The sequence below is a fragment of the Hippichthys cyanospilos genome, chromosome 8, assembly GCF_059441005.1.
Source record: "Hippichthys cyanospilos isolate Australia breed blue-spotted pipefish chromosome 8, RoL_Hcya_1.0, whole genome shotgun sequence".
NCBI classification, from domain to species: domain Eukaryota; kingdom Metazoa; phylum Chordata; class Actinopteri; order Syngnathiformes; family Syngnathidae; genus Hippichthys; species Hippichthys cyanospilos.
The window spans coordinates 9217213-9237569 of record NC_142376.1 but is presented as its reverse complement, the minus strand read 5'-3'; the positions used below and the strand labels follow the sequence as shown (position 1 = coordinate 9237569).

The following is a 20357-nucleotide window of genomic DNA, read 5'->3' as shown; positions in this document are numbered from 1 at the left end:
TCATTATTACTGGCATAATTGCTCTATTACGGTTTCTTTTGTTTTATTGCCTACTCTATTATTTGCTTGATTATGCAATATAGACTGCTCAGGGACGTGAACAGAGTAAGAATTTCATTGTGTGGTCTTACTATGCGTATGACAATAGAACTCTTAAATCTTGTAAATTCACACAGTCTTTAAAACATATTTCCTGAATAATGTCCTTTCGTACTTACTTCAAATAGAGCGAACCGCATACAAAGTGCAACATTGAGTAGGCTGGAGCAACAGTGTGATGATGCAAGCTCTCCTTTCCAGTGCTTGTCCTATGCTTTGGAGATCTTGCAATCATCTCGAGAAATCTGCAGAAATCTTGCTTTTTTTTAGTTTCCTCAAATTCACATTAAGCTTTTAAGGTTTATTCAGTTTGTTTCCTGAAAGCAACATTGTGCCATAAAAAAAAATGGTGCCAGTTCAAGTTATGAAGATTAAAAGTGTCACGTTGAAATAATTTACTAATGATCGTGTTAATTTTTCTGTCTCATCCATTTTCAGTCATACTCACATGGAAGACGGGCAACAAGAAAGAAGCATTGGCACAATCGATGCATACTTTCAAGCATCATTTAATGTCCTAGCAAAAGGATTAAGCGGCTGTTCTAAGGGAGTGATTAAAATAGAAAGTGCATCTTTTTGTTCACTGGAGTTCCAACATTAAAAAAAACAAACAAAAAAAAGATCCAAGCAGTTCTATATATGTCAGATGGCGCAAAAACAATAATCATCGATGTGTAGAAACCGCAAAAGAAACTCGGTAAAGGTACACTGTGTACTTGAGTATTTGGTGGTATGGTGTCACTCAAAGGCACATCACAGCTTCGTATCTCACGGGGATTGTTGCACACGCACAGAAGACACACATACAACATGCACAAGCCTTCAAATGACAAGTAGACGTGACACGCAAGTCTCGTGATCCATAATGTTTATCCAGCGTTCGGAAGAGGGAAAACATAACATTTAAGGATGTTGGATTTTACTGAAGTGGATATAATCCCAGAGATATCAAATGAAGTGACGTGTGAGCAAAGGGGCTTTTGTCCCCCCGCGTTAGTGTTTCCCTAATTTCTTTCCTCTTCTTTGCTGCAACTATTTGAAATATTGTCCTTTAAAAGAACAACCACTAGCTCCTCAATAACTTCGGTTATCACTATAATAGTCCAAAAGAAAAAGGGGGGAAAAATTAAAATTTAGTAAACATTCATCTCTAAAGGTAGTTTCCCTTATATAATTTTTCTCTGCCATTATGCATTTATAAACAAGTTTAATAACATACCAATCAGTGGTTATTTCACAACTGGGGGGAAGAAAGCACAAAATGTTTACACGATTTTTCAAGGTAAATAAAAGTCTTTGACTGTTCAAGATGGGCATAGCATAGTTCAGAGTTCGTCTCATGGCGTTGTGGTTCCTCACATTCCCACGCGTTCCACTGTTATACTATTAGATCTTTACATACAAATATGGACAAACTGGCGGCTTGTGCTCCAAAGCCTCAAGTCTTTTTTTTTCTTTTCTCTTTTTTTTTTTTTTCTCCTCCAAAGTAGCCGTCCGCTCTGCGGTGCCGGGAAGTTAAGCACTCATAGCTGGCCCTCGCCGCCGGCCTCGTCCTGACTGCCGCCGGGCTTCTCCGAATCCGGACCGGGCAACTCTCGGAGGATGAGGGCGGCGCTCTTCTCCGAGAAGTCGTCGCCGTTTGCTTCCAGACCGTCGGGACAATGCAACTTCAATAGTTCCTCCCGGAGCTGAGCTGTGTGTCGCTGCATTCAAACACAGACGGATGACACACTGAATCTGCTGTCTCACAATTTTGCATGGAAGAAATCCATGCGCTATATGTTTCAACCTTGGGGGCCACTGACTATAACCTGGGGGTCTGAACAATAAATTACAGTGGTTGGCTTTGCAATGGCTAAAACAAAATTTTGAGAACCCAGATAGAAACTATGACGAATGTTTTTATGCCACAGGAGTGCCAATGGAAACATTCCCCATGTGACAATGTTACAGCATAGCAATCGTCAATGTTTTAGAGGCTTGTGCGCGGAAACTTCTGAAGGTTCTAAATTCCTTTACAGTACCTTTAACGCTGCAGCATGATGAGCCATTGTGCGCCCGACCCTCTTGTCACTGCTGTACTGCTGAATGTCAGCGATCCATTCCTCGCACTGAGACATAATCTCGGTTCGCTTCAGGTAAAAATGTTTGTGGATCACCTGCAAAAACAATAATGTGACAGTGGGGGAGGGAGGGGGGGCATAACAGTAGTCAATAATTACATGATTGGAATGGTGACAGACTGCTGATGCGATAGTTCTGTGATGGCCAGCCAAGTTTTCCAACAAATATTTGCATTTTACCTCATTTGAATATGCACGAATAACACCAGCGCACAGAGATGCAATCTGATTTGTAGCGCGGGTTAGTGGAGCACCATGTGCAGCTGCTTTGTGTATTATATGCTATCAGTTTGCTCCATTTTTATCAGTTAATGTGACACAAAAACCATGCAATCCTTTTGTGATTTTTGTCCTTCCCTGTCTTCCATCATGTCTAAGAGTTGTAGTCAAGGTCAAAGGCAAATGAAGAATATATCAATGTTTTTAAATACATGTTATAAACTGTGCTTTCTTTCCCAAACCTACGATTAAGATATTTCAAAGCATTTTTGAAATCATATTTCCCCATATCAGATCCCATCTTGCATTGCATGTTCTGTTAGTAATTTTAGTAAGGTGTAATGCCTTAAATGTTTGTTGTTAAATACACAGAATATTGTACCTTTGTAAGGTGACGCGCACTGAGTTATCTTGTGTGCATATTTATTCATGGTAAATATGTTACAGAGAATTAAGGCTATTCGGAAAACAAAACAAAACACGTTTTACATTAAATTGGTTAATTTTCTTTACACTTAAGAATAAAATGAACATTAACTAAAATTAGGGCATAAATTAAATATGTTAAATATTCTACCCGTTCTACTACTAGTAACTACAGATTAGTGCGCGTATCGCAATGAATTGTGCTTCAAATTGCTTTCTGTGAACCAAGTGAAATTACTTTTGAGTCCTGTTATTTGCGGGGAATAGATACCAGGCTAGCCTGTGAATATGAAACCCTGCATACAATTGAACTAAAATGCAATGGGAGGAAACAAATGTGATTTTATTAATTGTACATTTTCAAATTAATCGTTCCATTAATCGGTATATTTTTTTTTCTGCCAAAAATCTTCGTTGGCATCATAAAATCCCTATCAGTTGTGCTTTAATATACATGTATATATTTCTAACCAAAACAACTGAATAATCATTTTCCAATACTTTGTCGTAAGAGAGCATTTTGTGGTAAAGCACTGAGGTAATGATTCTATTCATGGATTTGTTAGCGTTTCAAGCAGTGTGGCCTGTGTGTCACAAGGAAAGCTGTGGTCAAGTGAAAAGTGCCTATTTTAGCCCGGTACCCTGAATGTCCAACTAAAATTTCGTTCCCATGGCATGTTGTCAGCGGATTCCCTAACCATCCAGGTCATCTGTCTCTTTATATTACTGTTTCTTTTCAATACAAGAACAAGCAGTGGTAATAAAGCTCATTTTATGAACGTTTCTTCTTTGTTCCCCCTCTCTTTTTTTAATAGATCTCTCCTCCTCCCTGACCTCCTGATGGTGGTAACGTTTTATTGGAAGTAGTAACATAGCAACAGCTGTGATATGACTCTGAAGCAACGGTGAAACTACTAAGGCTGAAATAAGCCGAATAAGAAGTAAGAGTGTAAAGAATAACAAACGCATAAAGCACAAAGGCTGACAGTACCAAGCATGTACCAAAGCGGACGCCATTATTTTTATTTTACACAAAATAATCGCTCTCTTCAACATTAGAGGTGGTTTATTACCAATACCATATTTTGACATGTTCAACATTCTACCCCTTGAATATCAATCATGTTGCATCATGCATCATGGCTTGGGTTCACTGCTTTCACTCCTATTCTTCAGCTAACTTGCTGGTAGTGGTGAGCAGAATTTATGTGCAACCCTTGATCTGCTACAGAACTGCTAGATTAGTTCTGGTCACTGCTGATTTGCTGCAAAGAAGCAGCAGAGGGTTTGTAGACCACTCTAATCTCTATCTTCCTTACACATCCCTTTTCCGCTCTATCCATCACAGTCACGTTCCCATCTCATTCTGGTGCCATACACCCCCCGCCCTTGCTTGCCTTCGCTGCTTATGTTACATCCACCGAGGTGAGTGATGGTCTCCAGCTCGGAATGAATGTTTCAAGGTCACTGATGTGCGGTGAAAACGGCAACTGAGCGGCTGCCGAAGCTTTGTCGAGTCCAAAACAGGATTTGTGACAAAAAAAATCGTGAAGACAATCACATGGCCGGCATTATGCTCAGACACTGCAGACATATAGAGGTTAAAAGAGGATGTTTTCCCCATGGCTCCATATTGCCTCGGTAAACAGCCACTTGACTTGTGCTATTTAGACATGGCCATCAATCACAGTATGAAAAGGCGCACGTTATGCAAACCGACGCACTTTATGCAAACCGACGCCTATCTTGTAGCAAAGACACACACATAGAAACACACGAGCACACAAAGGAAACATGCACGGTTCGAGATGAGGTCCGTTGGCAGAGGAAGATCCCTGGCTACCAGATAAACTCAGTGACCTTTGAGGTAATGCTGTCCACTCATTATTCCACAGGGCAACCAAGGGAGGAAGACGAGCCAAGGAATGGATAGGCGGAAGCTGTCAAATGGCGAGTCAAGGACAGAAGTGAATCACATTGCCGTTATCAAGTTATTATTCATGCTTTTACGTCTTATAATCAGTAACACAGGCTTGCGCGACCCAACCAGGCTACTGAATTCCAAACTGCCGCTTCTGGTAACGGACTGGCTACCTACACTTGCTAGCTAACTAAGTCCATCAGTTTTACCAAATGGTTACAACAGGGGTAGGCAAATCCAATCCTCGAGAAGCGCTGTCCTGCATATATTTGAGGTCTCCCTTCTGTAGCACACCAGATTCAAATGATCAGGATCGTTATCAGGCTTCTGCAGTGCATGCTCATGAGACGATAATTTGAATCGGGTGTTTTGTAAAGGAAATACATCAAAAACATGCAGGATAGTGGCTTTCAAGATCCGGGGTTGCATACTCATGGGTTAAACTGATCAGTTGACTTTCCAAGTGAGGCTGATAGTTTTTCAAGAATCCCGTGGGATGGGAGTCAACTTTACCTTTGGTCATGGGATTGGGACAGTACTGAATAAGAAGTTGACGGGAGCAGGATTATGAAGCAGAAAGAAAAAAAACATGGGACAGATTTGTAGCTATTTTTAGGTTTCTTTCAATTAACTTACAAAGCCTGTACGCTTATGGAAAGAGAACTGGGAGTGGCATTGTCAATGGGAGCAGGACGGGATAGGATTCATCTTCAACAGGATGGGAAAGGATGTTTTTTTTTTTTTTTTTTTAAACCATGGTCCGGGATTTCTTCTGTGGAAATGGGATGGAATTGGAGTGAAAATCCACCCCTGTGTCACCTGCTACTCTCCAACTCCACATCAACGTTTAAAGCTTGGATTGAACTAATCGCTAATCACGCGTTTATGGGCTTTTATACTGGATTTTCAACTGGCCCGTTTCCTGCAGTCGCTGGACATGAACAATCTGTGGAGCCGCGAAAGAGCTAACCAACAAGACAACATAGTTTGCACACATTTGTGTATGTGCGGCAAAATGCAAATAAGATGGTAACAGAGGGCATCAATGGTTTGCAAGTTTCGGCTATTCCGATCTCAAAATCTAGTCAGCAACAAGCAATGGCAACGGTGCAAAATGATGCTGCATCTTCACGGAGAAAATATTAGGTGCAGCCAATAATGACATTAGACCATAAGAACCTTATTTGTATTATAAGGAGGGATGCACTGTTACTGTTTTCCCACCAGTACCAATAACCAATCATTTCCAGCTTCTACACACCAATACTAATAAGTTTATGTGTATACTACAAACATATCTGTTGTTGTATCTTAAAAGGGTAAAATATTTTAATCCTGCTTCCTACTTATGTGAGGGAGTCCACAAGGCACCTTCGCATGTTTTGCCTCATTTTAAAAAATTGTGGCTTCAGAGAGATGATGAGCAATCACAGAAGTGTGTGTTTTAGTATTGAAGGCATATTTCATTATTGCAAGAATAAAGTGCACATTCAAGGCAGAAAAACTGCAAACTCTCACACCATGAACGTAGGCTCCAAACATAAAAGCTCACAAAAACATTATATCTTTCTTAACATATTTACAATATTTGAGGAATAAAAGTGCACCTGTAAGGCAGCAAAAGTCCCAACTCGCACACCACGAAAGCAGGCTCCAAACATCAAATTACTACACATGAAACTAGAGACAACCACTAATTGTCTAGCAAAATGTGTAATGCTGACCCTGATAGAACTATATAGAACTGAGTACTATGAAACTATGAGTAGAACCCCCCTACACTCACAGATTACTAACACATTTCACACACTGAGATCCAAGTGTATACTTATTCTTTTCCTCTCTCACATCCATTTTTTAACAGATAACCGATTGTCCTTAATTCCACCTGACAACCTGCTGCTGCGCAATTCACGCTTGTGCAACATCCTCCAGATCTTCCATCATAGCACTAGTTAGGCACTCCTTTCTCACACACAATTACTAAAAATAAAAGGGCATCTACAGCTTCCCATTTTGAGGTAACAAACATTTTGAAATATTTAAAATGCAATATAAACAAGTACAACTTCTAGAATAACACTCCCATATATTATGTTCCCTTTTTTTGTTATACAATGAGAAAAAGATTTAACAATTTTAACATTTTTCCACTTGATCCAATGTATTTTTTTAAAGGCATTTGAACATGGGTTTGTAGAATTTTTAAGTCCACTGTGTACACCTGGAAAGAATGTGGACCACACAAAGCATTTTCTTTTGTACCGGCATTTAACAAAAAGTGCGTACAATACAGCCAACATTATGGTAACTTCACCTTGGTCTGTTGACAGGGACTAGTGAATCATAGCAAGCTGACCTTTGATGTATAAGATTGAATGTCACGTCTTCACATTATGGTACAAGACAAGTGTTATTTTTCCACCCCTTAAGGCATTCCTAAAATATTACATTCTTTAATTGAAAGGGACAGCAACGCCATCATTGTAGGCGTGACTCTCTTGCATCCATGCAGAATCTAAGGCTCACAACTATTTTAACAGTAACATAAAATGCACGTCCTAGAAGTCGGGCAAAATAGGTGTCTTGCACTAAGACGGTTCAATAGCAGATAATAGGTGAAGGGAATTGAACCAACAACAGTCACTGGATGACCCGCTCTTGAACTAAGTGACAGCCACCCTAAATATCATGATTGACTAATTAAAAACTGGCTCAAAATTTCACAGAAAATAAAGCAATGTATTTGTGCCTTTAACATTTTTAAGCCTTTGTACCATTGGGTCTAAGGAAGACATAACATTTAATTAAGGCCTTGTGAACTTTAAATTAAACCATTTTAAGGTTGCAGGCATCCTGATATCCTTGGGTCCACTAGTCAAGACTAAGTCCAACTATTATCAACAGATAAATAAGCCGGTTCTACCTCTTTGAAGCAAGGCGATGGGTTGCGCATCTGTTCCAGCATGGCCCATTTAACGGTGGCCTGACGTATGTTGCCATCGTACTCCCGTGAACTTTGGGTGCCACTTGGAGTTCCGCGGGACCGCTCGTACCCTGGTTCATTGAAGTAGGGCTCAGCCACCAGGATGAGAGACTGCACTGACACTAGCACCTAAAGAATAATAATTAACAGAAATGGATTATAGGCTTCAGCCATCCAAAAAAGTCATAAAAATCCACAGTTCAACCACAAAAATAACATTTGTTGGCATTATTATTAGGTGCATCATGGGTTTTACAGGTGTGGTTAAAGCCAGCCCCTGTGTATGGGTGTAAGTATAACAGACTTATTTGCATTAAAATATTTGTATTGTTTATTCCCGGTCCCACATTTCAGAATACCAGTTATCAAAAAAATAAAAAAATTAAAAAAATGCTTGCTTATATCAACCTCGCCTCCAGAAATATTCAGACTGCTTCAAGCCACTACAATACCACAAATGACATTCATGAGCTTGGCTCCGTGCCCATTGTACCAGCCATACTGGAATTAGATGATGTGAGCTTGAAAAGGGCCCATCAAGGAAAAAACAATGACCTTCAAATGATGTAGTCTTAAATGGGATGCCAAATTTAAGAGCTAATATCCAAACCCAATTGATGGCCTGTTAAGGTGGGCATAATTCCTTGCCTCCTGTACACCAAATGCTTATATTTTCCATAATTGATTTGAAGCATGCTAAGTGGAACAAAAATCAATGGTGACATCTTTATGTGTTTTCAAACACTATCAAAGGAGGGAATTATTAAAACAAACAAGGAATCAATTTCCAAGCACTCAGGATTAGGTGGGTGTCAATGTGCATATATTTGTGTCATTATTGTGGAGCGTACATACAGAAAGCACACAACTACTCTTTAATATGTCACACTAGCTCACTTCAGTATTCAATTCACTGCATATATAAAGTGTAAACATGAAAACAATAACTTTCAAAGGAATCGGCTATCACAAGACTAAACCCATTAATACTAGTAGTGTGGTGACAGACTAATGATAAAACCTAGTGACAGTAAAACTGGGAACGGCAGCATTGCTCATCCATTGAGAGAGGCGGACTGTAATGATGAATATTCCATTTACCTGTAAAAAGCTTGAGGTCTGTGGGTTCCACTTCTCCTCTGGTCTTCCATGCCACGTGTTGAGGATACTTAAACAAACCTGATGGAATCATACATTGAAAATGATTAGGAAAAACATTTGCTAATTAATGTAATCATGCCACTACTCAGCAAGTAAGTTAGGTGTGTTGCCCGGTGTGTTTTTTGCCAATATTATTATTTACTTTAATTACTTTAGTTAGTTTATATTATTTTGTAAGTATCAAGCCTTGAAGCCGTTTATATACTGCTTGTTTAAAAAGACAGGGCAATAAATAGACATGTTTGACCAAACATAATGAATAATCGTGATTTCAATATTGACCAAAATAATCGTGCAGCCCTACCCCACGGTATTATTTTATAACGAAAAACAAACAAACATATGGTATATAAATGTAAAATTCATTGCCAATGAAAAGTATAATTGTCAAACATTTCTCAGGGGGGTAATGGGGTTGGTAAATTTCAATCTTGGAAACAATCAATGCACAAACATCATTGATGCTACACTTTAGGTAAGAGATAGAAAACAACATCTTGTGGGTCTTGAAAACGTCAAAGTGCTCTAAAATTGAGCAAAATGAGGTAACACAGTATTTCAAAGTGTACAAAACAGCTTTTGACTATATTACACAGTAATGGCACATGAAAAGGAAATTGGGTTTTAACTCCTCTGTCTTATGGCGCACATACCCCCCCCCCCCCCCACACACACACACACACACACACATTGTTTTTATTTTTTTCTTTAATTTAATCAACTGTCCTTCATCTGTGTGCTAAATTGGTTACTGCTTTGTTCAAGCTTTACCACTGATGCGGGAAGCCCCGGGTATTTCTTTACCAGCTGTCTAGATCTATTATGGAAATACATGTGGACTGTCAGCAGCTGCCTAATGAGGTGCAGCAGATGTTGAGCTGAGGCACCTTGACCCTTCCCAAAAAGAAAGGTGCAACAGCCAGGAACACCGAGAAGGATGCGCATGTTTACTTCAAAATGTAAACTTAAAAAACAAAACAAAAACAACAACAACAGAATGGTAAAGATGACAGAGTAAGGCCCTTAGATGTGTTTATTCATTACAGAATTTCACGGGGGGTTGCTTTCGTCAGTCTTCAGCTTTGACCATAAACTAAAATACCACACTCGGTGTGTATTAGAACGTTTCTTTTTGGAAAATTTGCTAGAATGGTTTGAAAAGTTACTAAATCAAGTGACAATAGCTTTAAGTAACAAAAATTCACGGGGGTTTATTTTTTTCAGTCTTCAGCTTTAACCATAAACTAAAAAGACAATTGGCGTGGATTAGAACCATTATTTTTGGAAAATTTGCTAGAATGGTTTGAAAAGTTATTAAATCAAGGGACAATAGCTTTAAGTTGGCAACACTGAAGACAAGTTGCTGCTTTTGTTTGCTTGCACTGTTGACACATAAGTATGTCAAATAAAAGCAGAGCAGACTTGGAAGTTTTATTATGACTTTAAAGCCGCTAGAGACTGTGGATGTGCATGCAGCCAGCTGTGCTATTCTGCCCAGATGTGCTGTAAATCTTTAAATTCATCCATGAGGATGGTGGGGCAGTAATTGAATGAGCATCAGACAACCAGTTTAACCGTGATATCTCTGAGTCCTAGCTGAAATGCTTATTTACACCTCAAAAATTAACAAACGGTGTTAAAAATCTTTCACTCACTTTGCCATCATTGTAGAGATTAGGATTAAAGCGCACACTGTGCCCGCCGGTTGTCTCCAGGTTCACTAAAGGAGGTGAATTGGGATAATCTTGGGGAAAATACACATCAAATTCAAAGCAACCGTTGGCATATGGGGTGTCAGCTGGACCTGTGATGAGAACCTGCAAACAAAATCAAAAGAGTGAAACAGGAGTGCAAAAAAGTATTCTGTTATATTGTTCATCCTTGTTCTTGCATTAGGTGTATTTTGATAATGAACATTCAGGTTTAACAATTATATGCTTCTGTATTTAACAAATGTGCCGTAGAGGTTTTTTTCTGATACAAACCAAAACAGAATTAAAAAAAAAAAAACACTAGCTGGAAAAAAGCTTCAGGAGAGGTTCAGGCATATACTAAACCATCAAAGGTCAGGCAACTTTTTGCTGATGTTGCTGTGCAGACCACTCAGAAGCCCCAAGAGGCACGTAGGAGGAAAAGCAATTTTGATGATTTACTTTCTCATCTTTCAACTTTTGCTCATCTTATCATCCATGACTTAAAAGTGGAAAAACATGTTTTGGCAGGATAAAATTCACATACATACATACATACATACCTACATACATACCGTACATACATACATACATACATACATACATACATACATACATACATACACACAGACACAGGTCTGAAATCATGAATAAAAATTGGTTATGATAGGCATAAAAACATTTACGACTGAACTAATCCTCAGGCTTCAATCCAATTTTACTTAATCCAATAAAATGATATGAGTAAAACACATAAATAATTAAAAAATATTCAGTATAAGAAACTTGATTGCAAGTATTATATTGCCAGGTCTACCTTCATGATGTCCAGTCTCTCCTCATCACAACGGACAAAGACACTTGATGAGGATGACAGAGGTAAAGAGGTGGAAAGGGTGACTGCCTCCTGGGCAAGGCGGCGGGATCTGGCTGCACTGTTTGTATCGCTGGCATTTTTCACCTGAGACATGTAATGGTAGTTGACCTTGAACATCAGCTTCCCATCCTCGTCCTCTGATACCATTTCAAAAGTGTCTGAACAGAGAGGAAATCAGCTTTCAAAGTTTTGTCTTATCACAAGAATCAGTTCAGAGCCACTAATACCATATATTGTTTTGCAAGCTGTCTGATAAAATTGACTATAAAAGTAACCGAAGTATTCATGCAAAAATAATAAATACCAACACATTATACTCTACCTACACAAAAAACACTCACATAATCACAATATTATCACATGATTGGCAAAGAAGCAGGTGTCAATGTGCTTAAAAAAAGTTTGCTAACATTTTCCATTTTTCTTTTCCCATTTTATGGACATTTTCCCTGTCCTATAGTGCATGCTTCTTCTTTACATATGCAGCAGTGTGTAGTGAAATCTACTAACACATGCACAGATTTATACTTGCGTGCGTGAGATTGTTTGCCCAGCCTGGAGGCTCACAGGCTCGAATTGTCAACTTGCATTTAAGTTTCATTATATTCATGCCACCTGTCGTCTTTAGCTTGTGATCCCCAAAAGCCAGTATGTGAACTATAGATAAAAAGATCTACACTTTTTCTTTTGTTTGTGGTCTTGTTTACTTATGAGGTTTTTGGTGTTTAACTTGAGAAAAAAAAAAAACATGCGAATTCTACCCATTGAGCAAGACAATCTGCAAGTCCATTAAATGAAACATGTTGAGCATTAACCCCATTCTCCAGCTGAATACAAAGTCCAGCAGAAATCTGTTTGGAGCCAATTACACTTACTTGGTGTTTAACTTGTGAAAAAAACAAAACAAAAACATGAGAATTCTACCCATTGAGCAAGACAATATGCAGGTCCATTAAATGAAACATGTTGAGCATTAACCCCATTCTCCAGCTGAATACAAAGTCCAGCAGAAATCTGTTTGGAGTCAATTGCACTTACTTGAGACACGGCTTTAAAAAATTAATTACAATGCAGCAACATTGTAATTAAGCCTGACATGGCTAAAACGATAGACTGATTAGTAACTCAAGATATAAATTACCAAAATACTATGCTTGAGTTCTAATTTTAATAGTATACCATCAATTTGTTGTATATATGTAATAATAGATGACTACATTTTTTTCCATCTCCATGTCATAACGACCCAATGAGGTAAGCTGTAACTAAAAAGTGAGCCACAAAAAAAAAAAAAACATTCTTGCTCCAAATTGTCTGTAGGCTTGAGTGTGGATGGGTATTTGTCTATTTGGGCCCTGCGATTGGCTGCCAACCAGTTATGGGTTTACTCCGCCACTCGCCCAATGACAGTTGTAATAGGCTCCAGCACGTCCCCAGCCATTGTGAGCCGTTTGGAAAATGTATGAATGGATGGCTGAATTGAAAGTTATTAAACAAGAAAGCAATAATGGAATTAGCCCCAATGTTCTTTATAATTAGAATTTGTAACCTGTTAAAAGGATCAGATTAGACAGAATGGTTTTCTTCGTAAGTTTACACACGTCAGTGTGCTGAAATAATTTATGTTTAAAAACTAACATGGAAAGATTATCTCACCAAACTGCAGCTTCTTCATTGCAGCAACATATTTTTCTTCAAGAGATCGTAGGATAGAAAGGGGCTTGGGTCTGCTTGATACCTTTCTTGAAGACTCAACCAATTTCTTCTCTGTTAAACATGATGTATGGAGGGAAAAGAGCACAAATAATAGGTTGGAACAAATACAACTGTGCCCAACTGTGTAAATGGAAACTGTTTCATGTCCCTTTAAGGTGACAAATTTTGTTGAAATATCTTATCTGCATTTCCTGCTTTGAGTATTTGCCATGGACTCAAGTCAGTCTTGGGGATTTGAATCAGTTTACGGTCCAAAAGCTACATATACATGTGGAAGCTTTTGCACTACTCTCCTATATGTCAGATAATTGAAATTTCACCTTCAAATGAAAATTTGTACATGCTGGAAATATTTTACTTCAAAGTTAATGTTGAGCTAGGGTGTCCTCGGTTACTATTGATATGGTCTGCAGTAAGCTGTTAAGAAAGTGGAGTACTTCTGAGTGAATAAAATGTTAATTTCTGTATTACACTTAGCATGAATAAAAACAAACTGTATTAAATGAAGGATTGCCAGTTTAAAAATAGCTAAAAGTCGTAACTTGAAGTTGGGTTTATGCCGTTTTAATGCAGTGATCCAAGAGTAATCAGATATGATAATAATGTGAAATTTTCTGCAACAGTAGTAAAATAGGAATTGGAATGCACACACCTTGGTTGGCCTGCCGGAGGCTTGTCGTAGCAGCATACACTATCTCAGCTGTCCTTTGAATGTCGGGTACAAGAAGAGTCAGGCCTTCAGGCTCTGGATCTGAGCTATCTTGCTTCACAACACCTTTGCTTTTATCTTTCTTTGACCTAGAGTAGACAAAAACAAATTTAGTTATAATCTAGTACTGGTGTAAGTCGCAAGTCTTGCAACAGGCTAATGAACCAAAACAAACAGGGGAAACCACCCTTGAATGGCTCTGCACAAACAGAAGATTCTTCAAAGCTGAGACAAGTGGAGCAGTGTCCTTACAGTGGACCATAATACCTACTAAAAAATCACTTGACTTCAGTGTCTGCCTCAAAAATATTAAGTTAAAGGCACTATCAATGACCCGGCCTGTTATATTAGATTTAACAATTCTGTTGCCCCATTCACAGCAATGTCTGATTTTGATTGGTTAAAGTCCATTTTTTTAAAAGTTACTGTCATTACTTTGATCAAATTCAAGGTAATCCTGTATCCACTTAGGGTTTTTCTTTAACAGAGTGTTACCAACAATGTTGTACAAGCCCTACCTGAGGCGATTTGTGTACGTGTCCACACATGTCTTCATTTTGGCCAGCAACATCCCAACAGAAGTTTGCCCCTCCGAGTGTTCTTCATCTTCCTCTTCTTCATCCTGTCCTCTATCACCAGACAGAGGCAGCAGAAGCGGGACAAGGGATGTGCAGGTTGAGATGGCTCTAAGTAGCTCCAATAATGCCCGATACAGGGGCACATGGCGTGCCATATCCAAAACTACAAAGATACAAAATAGTGCTTATTAGAACAATTCATAATGAAGTAAAAAAAATAAATAAATAAAATACATAACATGTTTTGGTAGGGTGTGCTGATCTGGTGGGACCATCCACTAGTTTATTGGTGATTTTATTAGTTACTAATAACTGAAATTAAAACCTTCATTATCATAGTGCTCTCAGAATTATGAATTACGCCCATAATTATATGTGTGATGCATAATGGTTTAAATACAGTTTTAAGCACTTGAAAAAACCTAAAGAAAACTAAGAACAATACATACAAGATGAAAATCATTGTGCAAACTAAAAAAAGGCAAAGACTCCATCAAATGCTAGTGTCAGATATTTACAGAAAAAAATTCAAGCGTGCCTGTCTGTCATCGAATAAAAAAACCATGAAATAATGTCAACATCCACGTAGTCACCAGTGCACTTTCTCTTTTTATTACATTTCTCTCCAACGCACATAAACACCACTACGGCAAGCACTAAATTTCTCTCACCATTGCCATGACAACAACTAGAGGTGGAGGCTCATTGGTAATGCAATGACACTGCTTTAGAGCTTGATAGTCACTCTGCTGTAACTGAGATTTAATGTATGTTTCATTGGACAGTGTGAACATTCGGTAAATGAATGATATACCCATTTTACGCAATGCAGTGTGACTTGCTTTCATCCCACAACACTGCAAAAGTGTATAGTACAGAACAGGCGGTAGAGTGTAGATGGTTGCTGGTAGCACCAGCGTTTATTAGTTTCATGAGGAACGAAAAAAAAGCAAATGGGACATGAGCAGTAGGTGGCTGATGATATAACTCCAGATCACAATTGAACTGTGAACGGTTTTCCAAAACCTTTTAGAAGTAACAAGCAGGTGATTTAAAAAGTAGAGCGAAGCCAAAACACAGCTGACCTCAGTAGCCAATGTAACCATGTGTATTAAAGGTAAAGTAAATAAAACCAAATGAAAAATGTACTGATAACTTTTTAGTGAGAAAACCATAACTTGTTTTGTCACACTTAAACTGACATAGAAAATGATTAAAAATCAAAATTTGATTCTGTCGTGTAACAAACATTTTTCCTAATTGTTTATCAGTATTCCATGCTGAAACGTTAGGTGGAAATGAGACTAGGGCTTGGTTTGTATTGACTTTAATAGGAAGCTTTCAGCAGCCATGTACCCGACTCAATCAAAACTGCATAATTAACACTGGATAGCAATCAAAATATGCAAAATACACACTGAAAGTGATGAAGTCAGCGATGTGATTAAATTACATGCTAGAATGACTTGAGGGGAAACAGGGTTACACCCAAAAAGATTAATTAGTTGTGAATTAGGACTGTTTTTCTCAGTCGGTCCATTAGTGTAAGGGATTAATTTTTTCAAATTACAGATTCAGGACATACTAAATTGTCCTTATGTGTGACTGGGTGCGTGAATGGTTTTTGTCTCTTCTGTGCCCTGTAATGAATTGGCTGGTAACCAGTTCAGGGTGTCCCCCACCTAATGTCTGAAGCCAGCTGGGACAGGCACCAACAAACCAGCGACCTTTGAGGGGATAAGCGGCTCCAGAAAATGGATGGATAGATGGATGGAAATTACAGATTCAGAGATCTTAAATATGTAACCTTCAGCAAAATTGAAAGTAATTTTGTTGAGATATATTTTTCAACAATTTAGTGGTTAATATTAGGAAAGCAGCACATTTTCTAACGGCAAGATGAGCTTCGGCCGAAAGACGATTGAAACCAAAATAATCGATTTGGAAAAGGATGTTGTGATTATGCAAAAAAATTAAATAAATAAAACGCTGCCAGAATTGAATTTCTCGAGCCAACAGAATGAGAGGGGTGTCACTTGGTAGGCAAGTATGGTAATGGTCAAGGGGAAAAAAAAAGGCATTGCCGAGCTTCCAAGCCAAAAAGACTTTGCAAGGCAAAAGAAAATCACGTCATATCCCAACACCAAATAATACATGGGAATCAATGCAATGGCTGCAGCATGCTTTTATTTTGAATTTGGCATTCACAGAAGTAGTTACTACCAGCTAGCTTTATTCATCCATGCTACTCTGTTTTTATTGCTATGACATCTGACAGCTCTACAAAGTGCTTCCAAAGGCAATCGGATGTCGAACTAAAACAATTGATAAATAATTTTTATTTTAAATCCAACACATTAAAACTTAATAACTGCACATGTCTAAATAATGTGGGCTTCCTATGGACCTATAAAAGCTAACACATATCAAGAAGACGGTTGGGGAAGAAACTGACATTTCACTTCATGACGATTGGCTGTTGTAAGGCGATGTAGGAAAAGACTTTTTCTGTGTGTGTTTTGGATTTCAGCCAGGCCTTTCTTAGTTTCGGTTTTGACCAAACATGGTCATTTCAGTACAGCACTAGTCAAAAAAAAGTTTAAAGTTAACAACGTGTAAAAATAACACTCACATGTAGGGAGTGACCATTAGTGTACACATATATGTAGAAATATATATTTTTTTAAATTATGAAATTTACCAAAAGATGAGGGTTAGTTAATGGGGTCAAGAATGAAATAATCTTGATCACGATCATGATCTGGGAGTGCTGCAGTCCAAATATCTTAACTTATAATCATTCATTAGGTCGCCAAGTGCTAACGATACGTAATTAAACTGGGTGATGACTATCGATTTAATACACAGACATAATAGGGAAATAAAATGCATGATTACATAGTAATTAAGCTATGTTTTACAGCAACCTAAGACCACAGACAACTAGGCGAGCATGGTGGCTGTCACAAAATCATTCCCCTACGAGATAGATAATGTGCACAGAGACCCCTCTCCCTCCACCCCTTTTCACCGCCTCTTGCTTTGTCCTCCGCCCAGCTTCAACCACTTTTTATTTCACCACTGTACCCCCTCCTCCATCTCTCTTCTGCATGGCTCTGTCCAACAAACAGTGGATGATGGGCTACACTTAAAGCAGAAATATTTATCTTTCCCTTTGACATGTTTTTTCTTTTTACATTTGTGTTGTTTTGGTGGAAGCTGTGCTTCTCGGTGCACATCCAGCCCCCCCAGCAGGGAGAGGGGAGGAGAAAACCGTAAGCGTGAGCAATGTTGTTTCCCCCACCCTCCTCTTTCTTCCTTCTCATTCTTATGCTCCTTCATTGCCACGGCCATCAGGATCCATCCTCCCTCTTTTGCCATCATTCTGCTTGGTTATGCAATGCACAGTCCTGCCACGGTGTCTAACTGGTGTTGAGGACCCACCGTAACACTGCTGTCACTGACGGTACGTGAGAATCCCGACTGCTATAGTAATCGTCTGGCTCTGCGGCTGCCTCTGCCGCTCCACAGTGATCTAATCTCTGGAATGTTTTGGCTTTTTACCCTCCTCCGGAATATCAACAATCAGACCTGGCGACGTCAGGGACTTGTGCGCTCTTAGCGAGAAGACTGGAGGCTTGGTGGCATAGAAACATCAGCTAACACACCTACAAAACTACCAGACAATGATAAACCATTCCGGGTTGGATACATTCGGACTGAGCAAAGGACTTTATTGAGAAGCACTAATTGCGCCATTTCCCAGAGGAAGCCGAAGCACAGAGATGTAAGCTACAGAGCAAGTGGTGTGTGTGAATTAAGCAACGCTATGAGGACAGAGTTGGGCAAATTGTGTAGAAGAGTTTACACAAAACAAGGAACCGCAAGGGAAGGGATGGAAAAAAAGGTGGGAAGAGAGAAGATTGCTCATCTTCATCACGTAACTAAAGCTGGGGTTATATTTAAGCAGAAGAAAAATTGCTGAGGATTAAGACGGGTCTGACACAATTCAAAATTCAGGGGACATTGGACTTGTTGGTGTTGGATGAGACACAAGGTGGGTTCCCTGGAAGTACAGTTGAGTAAAGCTGCTGAGACTCTCCCTCTTAACCTGCAGATCTCTACATGTAGCGTGCACTTGAATTCAAGGAATTTCAGAAAGGTCCAAAAAGCATGGTGAAAGAAAATTCCTTGCACAAAATCCACCTTAGGGTAAGACACTTTCATTTCTCCATTTCCTTGAAGATTTTTTTTTTGTTGTAATTCCTTGTGATACAATCAGCAGTGATGGCATATTTTTCAGGAACGATTGAAGAAGCTCATCACTGACAAATACACCCAGAAAAACAGAACATTCTATCCTGAAGCTTTTTAAAGAATTGTATTTTCGTCCACAAGAAAGATGTGACTGATGTCTAATAACTGCACAGAGCATATGGGGTATTTAATCATTTACAGCACATGAAAATCAGTGGGCGGATGTGAGGGGCTCTAATGGCAGTATTTAATCATGCTTCTTTTGCCAGAAGGACTGCCATTAGACATAACCACTGGGTAATTTAACAATTTCATCCCAGATAATCCAAGGTTCATGCTTAGCAAACGTTGACATAAAGCCTGCAATTAGCCTTATCCCCTTGTTGTGGCAGGTCATTAAAAACGTTGATACCCATACTGCACAACCATATTTGGTGTAGTTAAGGACTGATATCCATCCAGTGAGAGTTCAGTGGTGGGGCACAAAACAAAATGCTATAGTTAAGTATGCCCTCTTCTGTTACATGTGGAAAGATATTCCTTATTCCTTATTTCTTTTTATTCCAGATACAAGTCACCTTGAGAGGATAGGGGAGTTGCAGGAAAATGGGCACCACAGTTATCACCCTTGATGATGTGCGTGCACTGGAGCTGAAGGAGGAGCAGGAGGAATCCATCTTGGCCATGTTAGGCATCATCGGCACGTTCCTGAACCTATTTGTGATTGTGTTCGTCTACATCTACACGACATTATAGTGAAAAAGATTTTTTCGTAATCTACTTTTATGAACAACGAGAGGAAGAAAGAACTGTGCTAAATTGGGAACACTTGTTGAAGTTTGACATGATTCTTATCCCAAGTAAGAGGAGGGATAAACTGAAGGGACTGTCTGAAGATACACAAAACATATCAAGACAAACTCATGACAGATAGCAAAGGGCTGGTAGAGACAATTGGAAACATGAAGATGGCATTGCTGGAATCAAGATGGACATCTAAGAGCTCAGCCAGGACTTTAGCAAAACTACAGACTGGGCCTTGAAGATTTCCTTCTGATTGATGTTATGATTAAGTATTCATGTCATATTGTTGTCACTTACCTGAAATATATAATTTAAAAACACAGTCCAACACATTGTTGCGCTTTTTTGAGTAATTATTCACAATGAAATTTGCAATAATACAAAGGCCAATGAATATTTTTAATCTTGCCATTTGGGCTATCATAGCTGAAGTAAATAAGATTTGAAACTGCACAAAATAGAATGATATTCTCTAAATAATCATTTAAAACTAAAGACAACTTCAATGACCTTTTTCTCCTAATATCATTTTAGCTCTATAGAGGTGTCAGTGCGTTATATCAGCGCAAGCTACAAATGGCTACATTCCAAATTTTTGGAGGAGCCCTTCAATAGAGGATAATCATTCAATGAGTAATGAGTCATAGTCATCTTTTTTGGGAGTTGTTCATCCAACAGCAGAAAAAATGTGAAACTACGGGTTCACATTGCAAAGAGTATGAAAACCAAACCAAAACAAAACAAAACAACAGCCCATTTACAGAGTGACGTCAATCGGTCCCCAGTCACG

At 38.8% G+C, this 20357-nt stretch overlaps 1 protein-coding gene and 1 long non-coding RNA gene across 3 annotated transcripts in view; one reads left to right on the top strand and one right to left on the bottom strand.

Annotated features, from left to right (window-relative positions):
* Positions 1–579: 579 nt before the first annotated feature.
* Positions 580–20357, bottom strand: part of birc6 (baculoviral IAP repeat containing 6) — a 61341-nt gene continuing 41563 nt past the window's right edge. For both annotated transcript variants that reach the window (XM_088421158.1, XM_088421159.1), the window contains exons 65-73: positions 14447–14669; positions 13872–14017; positions 13160–13270; positions 11444–11661; positions 10591–10752; positions 8876–8953; positions 7715–7903; positions 2124–2258; positions 580–1802 (exon numbers count right to left, since the gene is read on the bottom strand). In XM_088421158.1, coding sequence (XP_088277284.1) covers positions 1623–1802; positions 2124–2258; positions 7715–7903; positions 8876–8953; positions 10591–10752; positions 11444–11661; positions 13160–13270; positions 13872–14017; positions 14447–14669 — 1442 coding nt within the window. In that variant the 3' untranslated portion in view covers positions 580–1622. The remainder of the gene's footprint in view (positions 1803–2123; positions 2259–7714; positions 7904–8875; positions 8954–10590; positions 10753–11443; positions 11662–13159; positions 13271–13871; positions 14018–14446; positions 14670–20357) is intronic.
* LOC148420079 (uncharacterized) lies at positions 17605–19889 on the top strand. The gene is made up of 2 exons (XR_015866420.1): positions 17605–18718; positions 19331–19889. It is a non-coding gene; the product is annotated as an uncharacterized LOC148420079 (long non-coding RNA).